Source organism: Elephantulus edwardii, unplaced genomic scaffold (genome assembly GCF_000299155.1).
Source record: "Elephantulus edwardii isolate Elephantulus edwardi_28Jun2011 unplaced genomic scaffold, EleEdw1.0 scaffold00208, whole genome shotgun sequence".
NCBI classification, from domain to species: domain Eukaryota; kingdom Metazoa; phylum Chordata; class Mammalia; order Macroscelidea; family Macroscelididae; genus Elephantulus; species Elephantulus edwardii.
The window spans coordinates 2,868,877-2,888,331 of NW_006399958.1; the positions used below are offsets into that span (position 1 = coordinate 2,868,877).

General features: G+C 52.3%; 1 protein-coding gene across 1 annotated transcript in view; it reads right to left on the bottom strand.

Annotated features, from left to right (window-relative positions):
* CACNG8 (calcium channel, voltage-dependent, gamma subunit 8) overlaps window positions 1–18,991 on the bottom strand; it is a 49,322-nt gene extending 30,331 nt beyond the window's left edge. Inside the window, exons 1-2 of the mRNA XM_006897379.1 lie at window positions 18,877–18,991; window positions 5,027–5,374 (exon numbers count right to left, since the gene is read on the bottom strand). Of these exons, the coding sequence (XP_006897441.1) occupies window positions 5,027–5,374; window positions 18,877–18,991 (463 nt within the window). The remainder of the gene's footprint in view (window positions 1–5,026; window positions 5,375–18,876) is intronic.
* Between the last annotated feature and the right edge of the window lie 464 nt (window positions 18,992–19,455).

The window sequence follows — 19,455 nt, forward strand, 5'->3', positions numbered from 1 at the left end:
AGGGAGGGCTGACACAGCAGGAGGGTCCAAGAGGACAGGAGGCAGAGGGTGGGGGACAGACAGACACCCTAACACAGAGAGAGGGAGGGCTGACATGGCAGGAGGGTCCAAGAGGATGGAGAGAGGGTGGGGGACATAAAGACACCCCAACACACAGAGGGGGGCTGAAGGCTGCAGGCAGGAGCAGAGAGAGGTAAGAAGGGAGAGCTGTGAAGGAGGTGTGGAGAAGGGGCAGCAGGGAAGAGCTGCTTGGAGAAGGGGGGAGGTGGCAGGGACACCTTGGAGACCCTGTGGCTCAGGTTTCTAGACCACCTTAGGGAGGTGAATGTCACAATGAAGGAGACCACACTGATTATCTTGCTTTCTTACTGCATGAAATGGTCTCTGGTGGCGTACAGGTCAGGTGAGGTGCCTCCAACCTCAGTGCTCATGGTTCAAATCCACCTGACACTCGTTGGGAGTAAAGAGGGCAGCCTCCTCCCAGGCTCTGAAATCTCGCTGGAGGACGGAGCTGGCAGCCGCCTCCAACCCAGGGGCACACAACAACTGCAGCGTTAGAAAGAAGTTATGTTTCACTCTAGTGTAGTCTATTGAGGGAGCCCGGGAGCCCAACAGTCAAAGCATTCAGTTGATAATGCAAAGGTTGTCCGTTCAAAGCCACTCACTGCTCTGAAGGGAGACTGATGAGGGGGAAAATTACCCTTAGGGGCGGGTTCTCCTCTGCCCTGTAGGGTACTAATGAGTCAGTACCAAGAAGAGAGAACAGCGAGTTTGGGTAGGGTTGAGGATTTTAGTGAGTGTGCAAGAGTATTGGGGGGAAGCTTCAAGTGTTGTAGGGGTCCAGCAACACTGAGAGGACACATGCTGTCGGGCAACTGGGGCACCGGTGGGCTCACTGGACACTGCTGGACACAGACCTCTGTGAGCAACTGCATGTCTGAAGAGAAAAGAAGTGAGAGGTGAGGAGGGTTGGGAGGTGAGGAGGGTCAGGAGGTGAGGAGGGTGGAGAGGTGAGGAAGGTGGGAGGAGGGTGGAGAGGAGAGGAGGGTTGGGAGGTGAGGCAGGTGGAGAGGAGAGTCAGGTCAGGAAGTGAAGAGGGTAGGGAGGTGAGGAGGGACAGGAGGTGAGGAGGGTGGAGAGGTGAGGAGGGTTGGGAGGTGAGGCAGGTGGAGAGGAGAGTCAGGTCAGGAAGTGAAGAGGGTAGGAAGGTGAGGAGGGACAGGAGGTGAGGAGGGTGGAGAGGTGAGGAGGGACAGGAGGTGAAGAAGGTGGAGAGGTGAAGAGGGTCAGGAGGTGAGGAGGGTTGGAGGTGAGGAGGGACAGGAGGTGAGGAGAGTTGGGATGTGAGGAGGGTGGAGAGGTGAGGGAGGTGGGAGGAGGTTGGAGAGGTGAGGACAGTCAGGAGGTGAGGCAGGTGGAGAGGTGAGGAGGGTGGAGACATGAGGAGGGTCGAGAGGTGAAGAGCGTCAAGGATTCAGGATGGTTGGGGTGAGAGGTGGCTATATTGTCACTGAGTTCACTCTGACCCAGAGACTGCTGTGTGCAGAGACCTGGCCCTCCACGGGCTTCCCAGTGGTTCCCATCCCAGTGAGCTCTGGTGGCCTCCTGCTAAGGAGCTGCACTGCCAACCCAAAGGCATGTGGTTCGAATCCACCCTCCGCTCTGTGGTAAAAATGGGCAGTCTCCTCCTGTGTGACTTCCTGCTTCTGAAAACCACTCGAAGGTCAGCTATGCATCAGTTCAGTCTCGATGGTACATAACAACACAATCTTGCAAGAAGTGGTAATGAGAGCATACCAATTAAGTGCTTATCAGCTAACTGGAAGTAGGCAGTTTCAACTGCTGCAGGCTCTGAAGGGCACAGGCCTGTGTGAGACCACAGCCTGGGAAACCCTTTGGGGCAGGTCTGCTCTGTCAGGTGGAGACTGGAGTGAGTTCCGAAAGGCTAGCCTCACTGGGGGTTCAAAACTACCAGCAGCTCTGGAGAAAGATGATCAAGTCCCCCCAGCCTCGTGTGATTTACAGCCTCGGAGAACTAGAGTTGACTCTGTGGTCAGTCGACTCTGACTTGACGGGGATGAGTTGAGTTTCTGAGTGGATCTGAGTCAGAATCGGCTCCACCAAACACAACAGTGTTACAGAAGTGGATGGATGACCAGTTTTTCCTCCCGAATCCCTCCTGGGTGGATCTGAATAGCACTGAACAGTCCACCCTCCAGTTCCAGAACACTTAGGCTGTTTGCCTTCCCATTGCTGGTAGGCATTACCGAGTTAACTCGACTCTGAGTGACCTTACAAACAACAGATCAAAATCAAGCCCTTGTGAAACAATGAATGAATGTTGTTGCTACGTGTTGTCGAGTCACCTGCGACTCATTGCGACCCTGTGTACAACAGCCCTAAACCCTGCTCTATCCTGTGCCAATCACACTGTCTCTGACACACCTATACCCATAACCCCAGTCACTGAATCAATTCATCTCATCGAGGGTCTTCCTCTCCTGCACTGTCCCTTCACCCCCCCAAGCACGATGACCCTCTCCAAGGACTGGTCCCTCCTTGCAACATGTCCAAAGTGTGTCAGACGAAGCTTCAGAATCCTTGACTACAATGAATGGGGCAGGGGGGGGAGGAATTAAATGGAAAGAATATGCTGTAAAAAAAATATGTTGCATTAAAAAAAAATCTAGTCCTGTCCTGTGTCATCCTTACCATCTCCTTTGTGCCTGAATCCATGGTTTCTGTCACCATGTCTGTCCGTCTCATTAAGCGTCTCCTTCTTTTGCTGACTCTAACTTTCCAGCATGATGTCCTTTCCCAAGGATGAGCGCCCCCTGACAACATGCTGAAAGCATGTAAGATGAAATCCCACCACCTTTGCGTCTTTGGAGCGTCGTGGTTGGCGGACTTGTTTGCTCTTTTAGTAGTCCATGGGACAGACATTCAACGTCCTTTGCCAACCACCACAGTTCAAAGGCATCGGTTAAGGTGGAATCAATGGTCCACAAAAGAAAGGCACAATAGTCACGGAGACACTGAGCTTCTGTTACACTGGGTGCCATTGAGTCAAGGATGACCCACTGTCAACAGCAGATCTGAACGCCGTCCTAAGCTGTGCCGTCCTCACAATCTCTGACACACTTGAGCCCATTGTTGCAGTCACTGTGTCAGTCCACCTGGTTGAGGGTCATTCTGTCCATCACTGACCCTCCACCTTTCCAAGCATGGTGCCCCCTTTCCAAGGAAGAACCTCTCCTAGTATCGTGCCCAGAGAATGTGAGACAAAGCTTCCCTACCGTGTACACCCATGTTCATCGCGGCTTTGTTCACAATAGCAAAGAGCTGGAAACAACCCAAGTGCCCATAAACAAACGAATGGATAGAGAAGCTGTGGTATATTCACACAATGGAATACTACACTGCATTGAAAAAGAAGGAACTCATGCAATATTATTAAAAATGAGTGACCCTGGAGGACATTATGCTGAGTGAAATATCTCAGTCACGAAAGGACAAATACTGCATAGTGACACTGTTGTAAAACGGGACTGACATCGGGGTTGGGGGGAGACTGAGAAAGATAGGATAAATTATGTACACTGCATTGAAACAGATGAGGGAGAGAACTGTTTAAAAGGGATATGTGATTAGGTATTCTTGTCACGACAGGAGTCCGGAATGAAGGCTGCACAGTGAAGTGGACTTGCGGGGAGGGATTATATAGCATTGAAAGAATTTTTCTTTTACTTTTCAAAACGAAGGTTGCCTAGTGGAATGGACTTGGGGAGAGGGATTGTATAACAATGAAAGAGTTTTTCTTTTACTTTTCAAAGAGAAGAGTGAAGTGGAGGGCAGGTTGGGCAGGGAGAAAAGTGCAACAATGAATGAATGGAAATCCAAAGTCTCTGTAAACATTCATTAAAATTAATAATAATATTTAAAAAATAAAAATAAAAAATAGCTTCCCTAATAATACAGAAAGACACATGAAGCAAAGCACAGAGGGGGAGCAGGTGATGTGATTGGGCTGCATGGAGCAGAGCACGGGGACCCTGGAGGACTTAGGAGAGCTGCCCTGGAGGGCTTCTGAGGCCGAGCTCTTTATGGAACTGGAGCTCTGGTGCTTTCAAAGCCACCAGCAGCTCCGAGAGAGGAAGGCAGGTAGTCAGTCTCCTTCCGAGCTGTCAGGTACCAGGTAGTTTTTTAAGATTTTTTTAATCTTTGTGAAAGCAGGCTGCCACGACAGGGTCCTGCAGCGCGGCTGGTGAGTCCCAGCCACTGACCTTTTTCAGCCAAGTGCTTATTCACTGCACCACCAGGGTGCCTCACTCTGAGGCAATCGGAAGCCCAAGGCTAGCAAAGCCTGGCTGAGAGGTATTTAGGGGGTGGACCAGCTGGGGAGGGGGCGAATGAAAGGAAGAGAAAGTGATAGGGCCCCTCCATGAGCAGAGAGACTAGGGAGAGGGTGTGGATGGGGGTCACACAGGGGGACAGATGACACAGGAGACAGAGTGGAGGGAGAGGAAGAGAGGGGCTTAGGGGGTGAGTGGGGGGCTCTGGGGGAGAGGACATAGGAAGAAAATCGGGGTCCAGACAAGAAGGAGGAGGAGGGAGGAGGGAGGAAGGCTTGGTGGGCTCTGAAGGGGAGGGTGTAGGGAGCAGGCCAAGACCAAGATGCACAGAGCAGAGACAGGGTCACAAGAGGTGTTGGTGTGACTTGGGGGGGGGGGCTCTGCGGCAGAGAATCTCAGGAAGGGAGGCCAGGGTTCAGGGAGAAAGATTGGGGCGTGAAGGGCAGGGGGTGTCGCAGCAAGAGGACCAGGATAGAGAGCGTGGCTAGCGGGGAAGACAGATGGGGTGTGGGCGGGGTCAGAGGCCAGGACGCATTGGGAAGAAGGCGGGGTCAATTACCATCGAGGTCTGCGCGCCCGAGATCTGAGCCGGCGCCCGTGCGCCCTGGACCCCAGGAAGCAGGGCAGAGCCCTGTCCGCCCCCAGGAGCAGAGAGAGGCGCCCCTCGTCCCTACCTTCCAGGCAGCAGATCCTCCAGAGGCCCGAGTGCGTGAGCCCTCCCGGGTCCTTCTTCTCGGAGGAGCCCCCCGGGCCGCGGTGCTGGGGCCCGTCGTCGCCCGCCGTGAGGTTGGTGGTGTTGCAGATGAAAGCGCGCGTGTAGAGCCAGTAGTCGGTGCTGATGGCGATGGTCATGAGGCCGAAGGCCGCGAAGGCGCCCACGGTGGTCAGCAGCACCTGCACCCCCTTCTCACACCACAGCCCCCGCTCCTCGTTCCAGCGCTTCAGTGACTCCAGTTTGACCACGGGCAGCCGGGGGGCCGTGGGCCACCACCGGGGTAGCGGGGGCGGGGCCGTGCCGGCGGCTGGGGGGGGTCACAGCGCAGGCAGAAGTGGGGGGGCCTGGGGCCGGCGGGGCTGGGGAGGGGGCGGCGAGGAGGAGGCGACTGCGGCCGGGGAGGGGGTCAGAGGGCGGCCATGGTCTCCGGCTGGTGGGGAGCAGGGAGTGAGATGAAGGGGTTAGGCCAGACCCAGGAGGGGTTCGAGCTCCCCTCCCCAGCACCGCCCCCCTCACCCTGATTCCTTGGTCCAAAGAACTTCTGCTCTGGTTCCAGGCCCCCCCTTTCTCTAGATAACTGTCCCCCAACTTCTCTCCTCTGTTTACAAAGAGTCCCCCAGTCATCCTAGGAGAGGGAGTTCTGATGGCCTAGTGGTAAGGAGCTGCACTGCCAAACCGAAGGCAGGAGGTTCGAATCCACCAGCTGCTCCGCAGAAGGATGGGCAACTTCCTCCCATCCCCTAACCGCCCCTGCAAACCCCCCAGGAATCTCAGCTGGGGACCACTCAACAACACACAAGCACAACCATCCTCTGGTGGCCTCCCAGGATGCCTGCTCTTACAAGACAACGCTCTTCTTAGTCTACTCTGGACCACAACGCCCTCTCTCTCCTGGGAAACCCATCTCACTCCACCCGCCACCCAAAAAAACCCCAAAAGGTGACCCCATACCTCATCGTCTCTTTCCCCCAAGCATTCCCACCTCTTCACTCACTACACCATCCGCTCTAAGAAAAGCCAGGGTCCTGACTCTCCAGACTTTGTCTCAGAGTAGGAACCCACCCCCCCAACACAGTGTACCCCCAGCTTCTCCACTGGGGGACAGGACTTCCACGAGCTCCCACCCTACTGTCTGTGGGGTCAGTGAGGAAGGAGGTCGTGGCCACCCAAGGCTGGAACCCAGAATTCTTTTCCTCCTCTGCCTCCTTGAAGGTTTCGGGGTGAGGGGGCTCTTAGCTTTGGGGGACTTGGTGGGGAAGAAGTATGAGCAAGAGTAGTGTTGGGAGGTGCCCCTTCTCCCCAAGAGTAGGGAAGGAGGCCTGGGGGCGTGTTCCTACCTGTCTCCTACCGTTTCCTTTACGATTTCTCCACCGGTGTCTCCACTCCCACCCATTGCAATCAGCGACAGAGTGTGACTCACGCTGACCCTCACGCTGACCCCACCCCACCCCGCAGAGCCCCCAGACTGCAGGTCCTCCAGAGCTCACTGCCTCCCTGCTCTCCCACGGACAGCTGGTGGGTTCCAACTGCTAAAAGGTCAGCACCTTTTTAGCCGTTTACAGCCTCCAGGGGCCCACTGTGGGGTCCGCTGGGAGCTGGCTGAGGCCCCAGGTTGAGGGAGCTGAAGGTTTTTTTAAACTCTGTACAGGGGGGTCCTCTGACTTCCACTTGGGGAGAGAGGAAAACTCCCCCTCTCCTCAGCTGGAAAGCAAAGAGAGAACCCCCTTAGGAACCGACCCTCATTCTCTCAGAGCAACTGTCACCAGGGAAGAGGTTCAGAACATAACGGTTACACGTTCGCCTGCTAACGGAAAGGTTGGCAGTTCAAACCCATCTGGTGACTCAGAGAGAGAGAGAGGTGGCCATCTGCTCCTGCACAATGAGTCTGGGGAACATCATGTGCGGTTGGTACTGGCCGGGACGGACCCACAGAACGTAGCAATACAACACACTCGCTGACTTCCAGCTTGAGGGGACCCTGTCCCCCACCCTCTCAAGCCTCACTGCTGAAGTTTGGCATTACCCAGCGACTTTTAAAAACACTGGCTCCCACCCCAGCCTGCTTAGTGCAAATTGTTCACATGCTCGGCTGCTTATGAAAAGGCTGGAAGTTCAAATGCACCCAGAAGTACGTCGGAAGGAAGGCCTGACACTCCCCTTCTTTTAAAAAATCCCCCTGGAGCAGATTTCTCTACCATGAGTCCAGCTGATATCCTGCAGCGTATCAGACTCTGAATGGAGTGACTCAGAAACCCTCAAGTCTGGGTCCTGTCTGAGAAATGCTGATTTTATTGCTCCAGAGTGTGTGGCCTGAACAATAGAGGGTTCTTAAAAGCTCCCCCAAACCGGACCTGCGGCCCTGGAGTCGGATTCCGGCTCATTGAAAACCCGCAGGGCCGTCTAGAACTGGCTGTCCCTGCATTGGGTTCCCAAGGGACCTCGTTACAGAAGCTGCTTGTCTGGGCATGCTCCCTGGTGGGTTCGAACCGCTGACCTTTTGCCAAAGCAGCCCAGCACTTTTAACCCTCCTTGACATAAGGGCTCTTGCAAGCAGCTTCTGCCCAGGGAATCTGAACTCACAGACGTTCGAGCCTCTGGTTTACAGGAAGGACTCTGGTTCCGCCACATCCTCTGGGGGGCCCCCACTGTCCCCTCTCTCACTATCTAGCCCCCTTCCTCAATCATGTCTTCTGCTCAAGGGAAAAACTCTCATTCTTCTTCATGGTTTAAGGAACCTCCCAAATGGAACCCCACTCGCTGCTTCTGAAACTTGCACAAACTCGACAGCACTTTTCTTCTCTATGAGGAAAAGAAGTCCTTCGTGGCTGCGAGGCAACCCTTCTCCTTACGCACCTGCCCTGCAGACCCCCAACTCCTGTGCACGCAGAAATCTTCCCTTCTCTGACCTGAGCTCCCGCTTCTGTCCGAGAACATGCCTGCAGGCTCACCTCCCCACCACCATTACCTCTTTCACTGCCCTTCTGCCAGGCCCCAGCTGGCCCAGACCCTCTCCTTCACCCCGAACCCCAACCATCCCAGTCATGCCAGAGTAAAACCTCCCCAATGGTTCAAAAAAGCAGCACATCATGACAAGAACCTTCTCTGGTCGAGAGGCTGGTGGCTCGACCTCTAAGTTATCAGCTCCCCAGCAGCTCCTGTGTCCCCCGAGACCACAGCTCCTGTCTGTCTCCCCCCAGCTCCTCCGGATCGAAGGATCGTGGAGCCGACCCAGCCCTCTTCTTACATCAGAAAGAATTCCTTTACTCTTACCACTTCGTCCGCCCACCCAACTCTCAGCGTCTCTTCTCAGGAAAACCCCCTTAATGGCCCCCACGGACTTCCTTCCTCGGAACGCCCCCACTTGTGTCCCCAGGCCCCCCCCCCAACTATTTCATCTGTGCCGGAACGATCACTGTAACAACGGCTAACATCCTTCAAAAGTGGAAAAGGAAGGCGACGGATTGTGCCCCTCGCAGAAACGCTACAACTCTCTTCCCAACGAGGGATCATGCCTTACTCTGCTGTCCCCCCCTCCTCTCTGGTTCATTCATGTCCTCTTGGGGGGGAAGCCCATCACCACACCCCCAATCCCGTCTTCCCCCTTGCCCCAGTGGCCCCTCCATTCTCCTGTCCCACGGCTGACACCACTCTTTCTCACTCTTCTTCCCCCAAAGCCCCCCTGGAGTTAAGGGTTCAGAAACCATCAAGGCGGAGGAGGAAGGGAGAATTCTAGGTTCCAGCCCAGGGTGACCTTGGACTCTCCAGGTTCATCCCTGTCTCTGCACACCCCTCCAAATCAGTTGGCCCTGCGTGGGGCTGTCTTGGGGGGCTGTCTTTGAGGGTGTCTCCATGGCAACGGGGCCCAATTGCCCCACATGTTGCCTTCACTTCCCACCTCCCCACAGACCCCCTGGGCACCCCATGACTGAAGGGCTCAGGGCTCCTGGACACTCAGGACCCTGAGAAGCCCCCAGCCTGGCTCACCACTACCCCCCAGGACTCCTTCCTCTCTCCTGTCCAAAAGCTGAGTTTCTGTCTCTGTGTGTCTCCCACCCGCTTCTCCCACTCTGTGCACCCTCTTCACCGGCACCCTCACCTCCACTGTCCTAGCACATAGCTGTTCCCATCGGGGTGAGCATGGGACCCCCAGATGCACCCCCCTACCCTCCCTGGGCCCCTTACGCCCTAGGCTAGACTGGGGAAGGGGGAAATGAAGCGAGGGGAATTCGCCATCAATCAAATTGAGTATCTTTGCAGCTTGTTGAATTGGGGGGCTATCCGTTATCTCGAGGGGGACTCTCCAAGCCCGCCTGTCCGCAGTGGAGCAAGAGGGAACAGGGGACCCCCATTCTAAAGCATCCGGACGTGGAGAAGGGGGATGGCCTTCCCCTCTCCCTCTGAAAGGGACCAAGAGAGGCTCAGAAGCGTCCCCCCAGGTTAGGGGGGGCCACGGAACCCTACAGTCCTACATCCACCCACCTCCGATGAAGAAAAAGGTCTCTCTCACCTCTGTTAATGATAGGTCAAATCTCCGAAGCACTGGGAGGGGGAGGATGAGCCCCCCCGTCAGCACCCCCCCTAGAAACACCTTCCTGGCCCCCAGTATTCTCGCTGCGCCCCCTCCCCCAGCAGCAAGGGACCCAGGCGTCCGACCTGGTTGGGGGGGCGGTGATGAGGAGGCGGACGCGGAACGGGGGTGTCGAGGTGGAAGGGGGAGTTGGGGGGTGGCTCTGAGCCCTGGTCCCAAGGGAGTGGGGGGGTCGGGATAAGGGGGGGGAAAGGTGAGGAGACAATTTGGTTCTTGTGTCGCTGGGTAAAGTGCGGCTCCGGAGGACGAGGGAGGGAGGAGGGAGGGAGGGGGAGGGGAGACGCTGAGGAATGGGGGAGCCACGGAGAGGCGCTGGGCGAGGGGGAAGGGATAGGATGGGGGGGCAGGGTCTGAGTGGCAGGAGGAAGCGGAGGGAAAAGAGAGGGATCGAGAGAGGGAGGGGGAGGTTCGGAGCAAGAGAAAGACCCAAGACTAGGAAGAAGAAATGGGGGGTAGAAATTTGGGAGAGGCAGTGACTGAGAGCCCAGTGAAGTTGGACACACAGACACACACACACACACACACACACACAGAGAAAGAAATACACAGAGGGCAGAGACTCAGAGAGAGGGAGTCTAAGAGACTGGGGGGATGGGGGGAGAGGAGAGGGTGGGGGTGTTCAGGATCTGGTTAACAGAAGGAAAAAAGAGGGGGAGAGTCAGTCAGAGAAGGGGGAGGAGAGACAGATGGGGAGAGACAGACAGACAGAGAGGATGGGGGGAGAGGGGTGAGGAAGGGGAGACTGAGGAAGAGGAGGGAGGAATTGGGGGACAAGTGGACAGGGTCTTGTGGAGATGGGGCTGCTTGAGAAAGAGAGAGAGGTGGAGGGAAAGAGGGGGGAAACCAGAGAGTAAAGGTTGGGAAGGGGTTTGGGGGAGAAGGGTCTGGGTGGCAGGAGGTGCCTGGAGACGAAGAGCCAGATTGTAGCAGAAAAGGGGAGACCCACGAGAGGCACAGATGGAGAGAGACTGAGGCTGGAAGAGACAGAGATCCAGGCTGCGAGGTTGTGGTGGAGAAGGATAACGGAAAGGGGGCCAGGCTGGGATGAATCAGGGGGGGTCAGGGATAAAGGGCACCCCGGCCCCTTCCCCCTCGCACACCCCCAGCCCCTGTTCCCTACCCCAACCCCCATTTCAAAGCCACCACCCCCACCCCCACTAGCCTCCATCTCCTCAGCATCGCTTGCAGCCGCCACCGCCTCTTCCTGTCGTCATAGCAACGGGATCCAGGCGCCCAGCCGAGGCTGGCAGTGGCGGCCGGAAATGAGGGGAGGGCCTTTTCCAAAAGAGGGACCCCAGGACCACGCGCCCCTTTCCCAAAATCCAAAGGAAACCTCCACCACTTTTGGTTCTTCCTGGCGGGAACGCCAAGGGCAAAGCTCGGCCCCCTCCTTCAAAAGATTAGTAATTTTTTTTTTTGGTAGTTTCACCAACAATTTTTTTTCTTTTCTTCTTGTTCTTACCCCCTACTCAAACCTAATGGAGGAGAAGGAGTAGAGTTTTCTTCTCCCAGTTAAGATGGTAGTGAGAGAGGAATGGGGGGGGGGGAAACAAACGTTTAAGTGGAAGCAATTTTGAAAGGCACCTGTCTGGGGCGAGGGCGGAAGGGAAGGATGGAAGTTTGGGAAAGAACAGAGCTGTAAGTTCCAGAACTAGCTGGGGAGAAGCAGGCAGGACTCACCACCCAAGTTCAGGTCAAGTTCAGGTGGAGAACCGAGACCTGAAGGTCGGGTTACTGTCGAGTTGCAATCTCCTTCATCCACCACCTGACCTTGGACAAAAAAAAAAAACAACCAAAAAAACCACAACCCACTTTCTGCTCTTTCAGATTCCGTCGTTCTTGGTTACGACGGAGTCGAGAATTGATGGGAGAGGAATTTGCCTGTTATCATTTCTGGACTGTGTCTTCCTCTGGGTGTTTGTCAGAGGCGAAGAACTGTCCGTGACCTTGACCTTGGGTGTGGAAGTGTGCATGCTGCACTGTCCCACTGTCAGTGAATTGATACAGATTCGTGGGGACCCTCCGTCGGGTATCGGAGGCTGTCATCTTTGTGGAAGGAGATGCTTTTTCTTTCTTAGCACCTAAGGGATTCGAACCATCAACGTTAGTAGCAAGATAAGTTACAGACTATGTCACCAGGAGGGGAGCTCTGATGGCATAGTCCGTAGGGAATTGCACTGTTAGCCCAAAGGACGAGCACGTCTGGCAGTTCAAATCCACCAGCGTTTCTGTGAGAGCAAGATGGACACTCCCTTCCCATGACAACAGGCAGCCTTGGACCCCTGTGGAAGGTGACACGTCCCCAGGACTCAGAGGGGTGCCACAGCCCTGTATTCTTGATGAAGAGAGGTGAAGGCCCAGGCTCACAGGTGAACTCTAGATCTCTCCCTGTCTGGAGCCAAGAAGAGGGAAGAAAATCAAAGATGAATCGCTCACACGAAGAATGGGCCATGCCACCCTCATCCCCCAGGACCCAGGAGAACCAGCTGGTACCTGGCTGCCACCTCTGCTGACTGCGTGGAAAGGAGCCGTCACAGAGGATCCTGGGAAGAATGGGAGAAAAACGTGGAGCAAAACTCAGAATCATGGGCGGGGGGTGGGAAGTCCATGCTTAAGACTCTTGCCTCCAAGTGGAGTATAAATTATGGTGACGCTGTGGACGGTGTCTTGAAACTATGATCTGAATAACCAGGTAAGCTTATAACAAAACTCACCCTATGGCTCCATTGCCAACGACAGGCAGGACTTGAGGTTACCAGCACTTCCGGGGAGATGCTCCTCAGAACTTTGAACCGTGTGAGAATTCCCAAGGACAGCATTTGCCCAAGGACAGAGGCCAGAATGCAGGAAAGGTAAGACAGCAGCGTGGATGGAAGAACCCAAGAGAGGGAGGCCTTGGGGAGAGAGCCTTCACATCAATCTCAGGAAACAAAGTTTGCACGAATCATTGACTGGAGAAGCCATTAGCTCTGTCAACTTGCATGCAAATCACAACATAAAGCTGTTTTAAAAGTGTGTGAAGTGACCCCAAAGAAACCATAACCGCCACCCAAGCAGATATATGCACACCCATGTTTATCATGGCTTTGTTCACATTAGCAAAGAGATGGAACAACCCCAGTATCCATCAACAAAAGAATGGATAGAGAAGCTGTGGTATATTCACGCAATGGAATGCCACGCTGCATTGAAAAACAAGGAACTCATGCAATATTATTCAAAATGGGTGACCCTGGAGGACATGATGCTGAGTGAAATATCTCAGTCACAAAAGGACAAATACTGACTACTGCCACTGTTGTAAAACGGGACTGGCATTGGGGTTGGGAGGAGACTGAGAAAGATGGAATAAATTATATTTACTGCATTGACACAGATGAGGAAGAGACTGTTTAAAAGGGATCTGTGATTAGGTATTATTGTCATGACAGGAGTCCAGAAGGAAGGCTGCATAGTGGAGTGGACTTGGGGGGAGGGATTGCATAACAACGAAATAATTTTACTTTTCAAAGATAAGAGCGAACTGGGGAGGGAGAGGGTGGGCAGCGAGAAAAGTGCAACAATGAATGAATGGAAACCCAAAGTCTCTGTAAACTTTCTTTTAAATGAATAATTAAAAAAGATACAAAAAGAAAGTGTGTGAAGTGGTGATTGGAAAAACAATGTGTGTTGCAGACATTCACTGGGAGAGAGTGGGAAAAGAAAGAAATGGGGGTGGGTGGGAAAGATGTTTGTTCATTGACCCCCAAGTCGCTCATTCAAAGCTGGGGTTGAAGTAACCCCTTGGGGAGGAGGGCAGCGGCCAAGAGGAGGTGAAGCTTCTTCTGAGGCGTTTAACTCAACACATTTGTACTGGAAAAGCATCTCTCTCCTGAAACCAGCAAGCGCAATCTCACACCTAGGATTCCCTCATTGTTACTGCCGGAAGTAGCTACAACTCCGTGCCCTCAGCCTCTCAGGTTTCTAGCAGAACCGCTTTAGGTCAGTTCACTTCATTCCCACCATGTCCATTGGGGCGTGAAGTTTGGGAAAGGCTTTCTGATGGCCCCTGGTTCCGAAGCAAAGCCCTACCAGCCCCAAGAGGAACAAGCAAAGGGGTCAACTTGCCACTGAGACTTATTCACGGTGACCTTACAGGACAGAGAAGAGCTGTCACAATGACTTTCCAAGGCTGTGAATCTTCACACAAACAGACTGTTTCACCTTCCTCCCTCGCAGCCCCTGATGGGTTCAGACTGCTGGGGAGATGAGAAGCTTATGAAGCTCTTGTTGTTGTTATGTGCTGTCGATTCTCCTGCGACTCATAGCGACCCTATCTATGTACAACAGCCCTAAACTTGGCTCTGTCCTGTGTCAATCTCACTGTCTCCAACACACCCACCCCCATTACCCCAGCCACTGAGTCAATCCACCTCCTAGAGGATCTTCCTCTCTTGTGCTATCCCTCCACCCTCCCAAATATGATGTCCCTCTCCAAGGACTGGTCCCTCCTTGCAACATGTCCAAAGTATGTCAGATGAAGCCCCAGAATCCTTGCCTCCAAGAAGGAGCCCGGTCTCACCCTCTCCAGGATGAACCTGTTTGTTCTCCTAGAAGTCCATGGTATATTCAACACTCTTCTCCAGCACCACAGCTCAAAGGCATCAATTCTCCTTCTATCATCCCTAGTCGTTGTCCAGCTCTCTGATGCATAGTAAGTGATTGCAAAGACCATGGCCTGGATCAGGTGCACCTTAGTCTCCAGGCTGACATCATTGTTCTTTAGTGCTTTAGAGAGGTCTCTGATAGCAGACTTTCCCAATGTAATTAATCTTTTAATTTCCCTGGCTGCTGGTACCAAGAGTGTTGGACTGTGGAGACAAGCAAACTGAAGCTGTCAACAATCTCAATCTCTTCATCATCCATCCTGATGCTGTCAATCAGCTACTTAGACATATTTTTTTTATTTTATTGGGAAAAACATAATGGGGTACAAGGAGGTGAGGGTTGGGGGCAGAAGGGTGAGGATGGGCAGGGATGCGGTTGCAGAGCTGCACAATTTGGTTGGTGGGGGGAGCAGGTGAAGGAAATGAAAAGGATCGAGTGGGGACCAGATGCTACAGAGGAATGGTGAGCATTTTGCAATGGCAATTAAACCAGCTGTCTTATTGATTTGGGAACTGGATGCAGACTCTCTGGCTTCTTCATGCTGAACAGGGGCGTTGATGTGAAGGGGGAAAGGGAGGACACTTTATCACCTTACTAGTGGTCTTGGGTTAAAGTTGCTTGTCTTCTTGTTCTGTTAGAAGATATTTTCCTGTCATTTGCTCCCCTCTGAACTGCAAAGTGTTTTCCCAGGTGGGTCCAATGGGGATGGCTGGTTAAACCCAGAGGCTCCATCCTCCTTTGCTTCCTTAGCTGGCAGTTGTATTTTCTTTTTGTCACTGGCACTGGGTTCAGGGTCAATTCTGAAGTAAAACTCAGTGTTAAGGTTACCTACAGGAAAGGGAGCAAACCTAGAGAGAACGAACTTGTGAGTTACAAATAGAAGGGCTTTGGGGGTGTTGCTTTCAGGTTTACTGGGGGAGAGGGTGACAGAAAGTAGCCTAGATAAAATTCTCTGGATACCCTAGGCATTTTCCCCCCCATCCAAGGGTCAGATGGCACAGTCTGGGGCCTGAGGAGCTCACCCTGAGGGCCATGACGGCTCGCCCCGAGCTGAGGGCTGAAGACAGCCTGCCCCCTGGGCAGAGGGCTGTGATGGCCCGCCCGGAGCCGAGAGCCCAAGAAAGCCACTTAGACATGAGTAAATGAACTCCCAATTGATGCTGACCCTCAAAAGGATTCCCTGCTCGATCCTGTGCCATCCTCACAGGTTTCTGTGCTCCAGTCACTGTGTCAACCCACCTTCTTGAGGGGCTTCCTCTCTTCCACGGACCCTCCGCTCTACCAAGCACGATGTCCTTCTCGAAGAACTCGCCACTTCTTGATGGTATACACAGAGAATGTGAGGTGAAGGAGATCTCTCTCTCTCTCTCTCTCTCTCTCTCTCTCTCTCTCTCTCTCCAAGGAGCGCTCCAGCTGCATTTCCTCCCAGACAGATTTGTTTGTTCTTTTAGCAGACCACGGTATATTAAATATTCTTCACTAACGCTGTAATCGAAACACATCCTTTCTCCTTCAGTCTTCCTTATTCGTGGTCCAACTCTCACATGCACGTGAAGCCACTGAATGACCACGGCTCCGGCTCTGGGCAGGTGCATCTTCCCCTTTGAAGTCTCCGGTTTGCTCTGTGGCTCTTTAAAGAGGTCCTTGATGATGCACACCCATGTGCATCGCGGCTTTGTTCACAACAGCAAAGAGTTGGAAACAACCCGAGTGCCCATCAACAAACGAATGGATAGAGACGCTGTGGTATATTCACACAATGGAATACTATGCTGCATTGAAAAACAAGGAACTCGTGAAATATTATACAAAATGCCCTGGAGAGCATTAACGCCCTGGAGGACGTTATGCTGAGTGAAATATCTCAGTCACAAAAGGACAAATACTGCATAGTGCCACTGTTGTAAAATGGGACTAACATCGGGGTTGGGAGGAGACTGAGAAAGATGGATTAAATTATGATTATTACATGGAAATAGATGAGGGAGAGAACTGTTTAAAAGGGATATGTGATTAGGTATTATTGTCATGACAGGAGTCCAGAATGAAGGTTGCATAGTGGAGTGGACTGGAGGGAAGGGATTGTATAACAATGGGGGAACTTTTCTTTTACTTTCTAAAGAGAGGAACAAACTGGGTGAGCAGGGAGAAAAGTGCAACAATGAATGAATGAAAAAGGTTTTTTTAGATTTTATTTAATAATTTTAATGAACATTTACAGAGATTTTGGATTTCCATTCATTCACTGTTGCACTTTTCTCGCTGCCCAGCCCTCCCCCAAATGAATGAAAAATTTTTAAAAAATTAAGTGCAACAATGAATGAAGGGAAATCCAAAATCTCTGTAAATGTTCATTAAAAGTAATACAATAAAATTTTTAAAAAGAAAAAATTAAGGGGAAAAAAGAGGTCTTTGATAGCAGATTTGCATCCAACTTACAGCACGTCACTGAATCTTGAACGTTACTTTCAAGGGTGTTGATTATGGACCCTAGCGCTGGCTGTGTCCTAAGGCGTTGGAACCAACTTGGTAGAAAAAAAACCCCAAACACCAAAACTCGCCCAGCAACTCTTTGTGGCTGAGACATTGCTGGGTGTTCCGGCATGTTGAACAGTGCCCTTGGTCGCTTCCCACTGCTCCGCCTTCCTGTCAGTTCAGACTTCCAGAGACCCTCTAGTGAATTTTTGAGGCTATAAATTGAAATGGGAAGAGATTACTCCCTGCCCCTCTCTCTCTCTTTCTCAGCACCACTGGGAGATTTGAACTCTCAAAGAGACACAGCCTTGGGGCGTAGCAACACAGCTACCTAGGAGCCACACCAACCTCCCTAACTCACTGGGTGCTATGAATATTTTTTAAAATACTACTTTACTTTGTTGTTGTTGTTGTTGTTGTTGTTGTTGTTATGTGCCATCAAGTTGCCTGCGACTCATAGTGACCCTATGTACAACAGCCCTAAACCCTGCTCTGTCCTGTGTCAATTTTATTGTCTCTGACACACCTACCCCCATTACCCCAGTTAGTGAATCAATCCATCTCATCGAGGGTCTTCCTCTCCTGCGCTGTCCCTCCACCCTCTCAAGCATGACGTCCCTCTCCAAGGACCAGTCCCTCCTTGCAACATGTCCAAAGTATGTCAGACGAAGCTTCAGAATCCTTGCCTCCAAGGAGCAGCCTGGTTTAACCCTCTCCAGGATGAACCTGTTCGTTTTCTTAGCAGTCCGTGGTATATTCAATACTCTTCTCCAGCACCACAGCTCAAAGGCATCAATTCTCCTTCTATCCTCCTTAGTCATTGTCCAGCTTCCTGATGCATAACAAGTGATTGCAAAGACCATGGACTGTATCGAATGCACCTTAGTCTTCAGACTGACATCGTTGCTCTTCAGCACTCTGGAGAGGTTCATGACAGCAGATTTTCCCCAATGCGATTCATCTTTTAACTTCCTGACTGCTGGTATTAAGAGTGTGGATTGTGGAGCCTCCAGTTAGGACAGACAAAACCATCTGTGGACATTCCCAATGCTCCCTGAGGGGAAAGACAGACTAATAAGGGGTGGGAGTGGGCGAGTGGGTCATTATTTTTATTATTTTCAATTAAAGTTTCCTTCCTAATCAGATCAATATACGCCCATGGCTTTAAAAAAATAATAATCAAATGGTACACATGGGGTTATACTGAAGATAATGCCATCCATCCCACTCTGTTCCTTATTGGAAAAGCTTTTCAACACTTGTAGCTCTTTCTCTCTTCCGTATGATTATATCTCTAAATAATAATTATCTTCTGCACGTGGCAGCATTCTACATTGCCTATAGATTTTCCTTTTGAGATAAAAAATTTAACCCACTCTTTCCCTCTCCTTCTTCTCCTTTCATTTTTTAGTTGCTTTCTCCATGAGCTCTGGTGGGCTTGTGGGGAAGGCGTTGAGCTGCCAACCCAAAGGCAGGCTGTTTGAATCCACCAGATGGATGTTCTGAGAGAGAGAGATGGGCAATCTCCTCCCGCCTGATTTACAACTTCTGAAAACCTGCTGGAGGGTCAGCTACGAGTCAGTTCCAACTCAGTGGTATTTACAACTCAGTGCACTAGTTACAGTCTCAGAGACCCATTGGAGGGTCAGCTGTGAGGCGGGACTAACCAGCAATGAGTGTGAGTTTTCCTGCAAACTAGAGTCGTCTTCTCAGCCCGCCTCACTCCTCCAGGCTTTTGATTTCCCCAAGTGGCTTTCTCACCATCAACCTCCTTCCATCTCCCAAGCGTACGATGGGTCCTCTATTCATGCCTCAGAGTCAAGTAAACACCTCTTCCTCCAGGAAGCCTTCCCTGACTCAACATAGCACTCGGGGCACATCTGGGCTTGCACAATGTTAGGACATCTGTTACACACTTATGGTAGGGTCAACGCCAACACCCACTGCTCCGTGTGTGTCAGAGAAGACTTGTGCTCCATCAAACGGCCCAGAGGTGGCAAGTTTGAAACTTTTTTATTATTATGACTTGAGTGAAGGTCTACAGAGCAAACGAGCTCTCCGCTCATCAATGCGTTTGCACTTTGTTTCACAGGACTCACTGTGGTGGGTCTCCTCGATGTAATGGTCCTCTTCTCCTTTCCTCTCTACGTTGATGGTTTTCATTTTTGCTTCCTTGTCCCCCTCTCCCTTTGCTGCCTTCCAAGAGAGCCTCATCCCCGAGCAAATGCTGCCCTTTTGATCTCGCGTGGCTGGCTGGGGGAAGGAGTGTGTTTCCTGCTGGTGATACTGTTCCTCCGGTTGGCGTGTCTATTGTTAGGCTGAAGGTTGAGTCACACCCGGGTGAGGAGAGGGTAGGTTCAGCTCTCCCGGCTTGCAGAGTGACTAAGGCCTGTCGTTTCCGGCTTTCACCGGCTTCCATCCAACCAGGGAACCTGCTCTGTCCTTTTTTTTGCCATTTGGAGGGCTGTATTTCCACCTTTTCTCCTGCTTGGTGCACAACCCCCTGTTGGGATCTCTTCCAACGTGGGCAGCACTGGTAGCTGGACACCATCCAGGCCTTCTGGCCTCGGGATCATGGAGACTGGGGTCCGTGTGGTCTGTTAGTCCTCAGAACTCATCGTCTGCAAAACAACTGTGAGATGTCATCTCACCCCAGTCAGAATAGCAAAATTTAACAG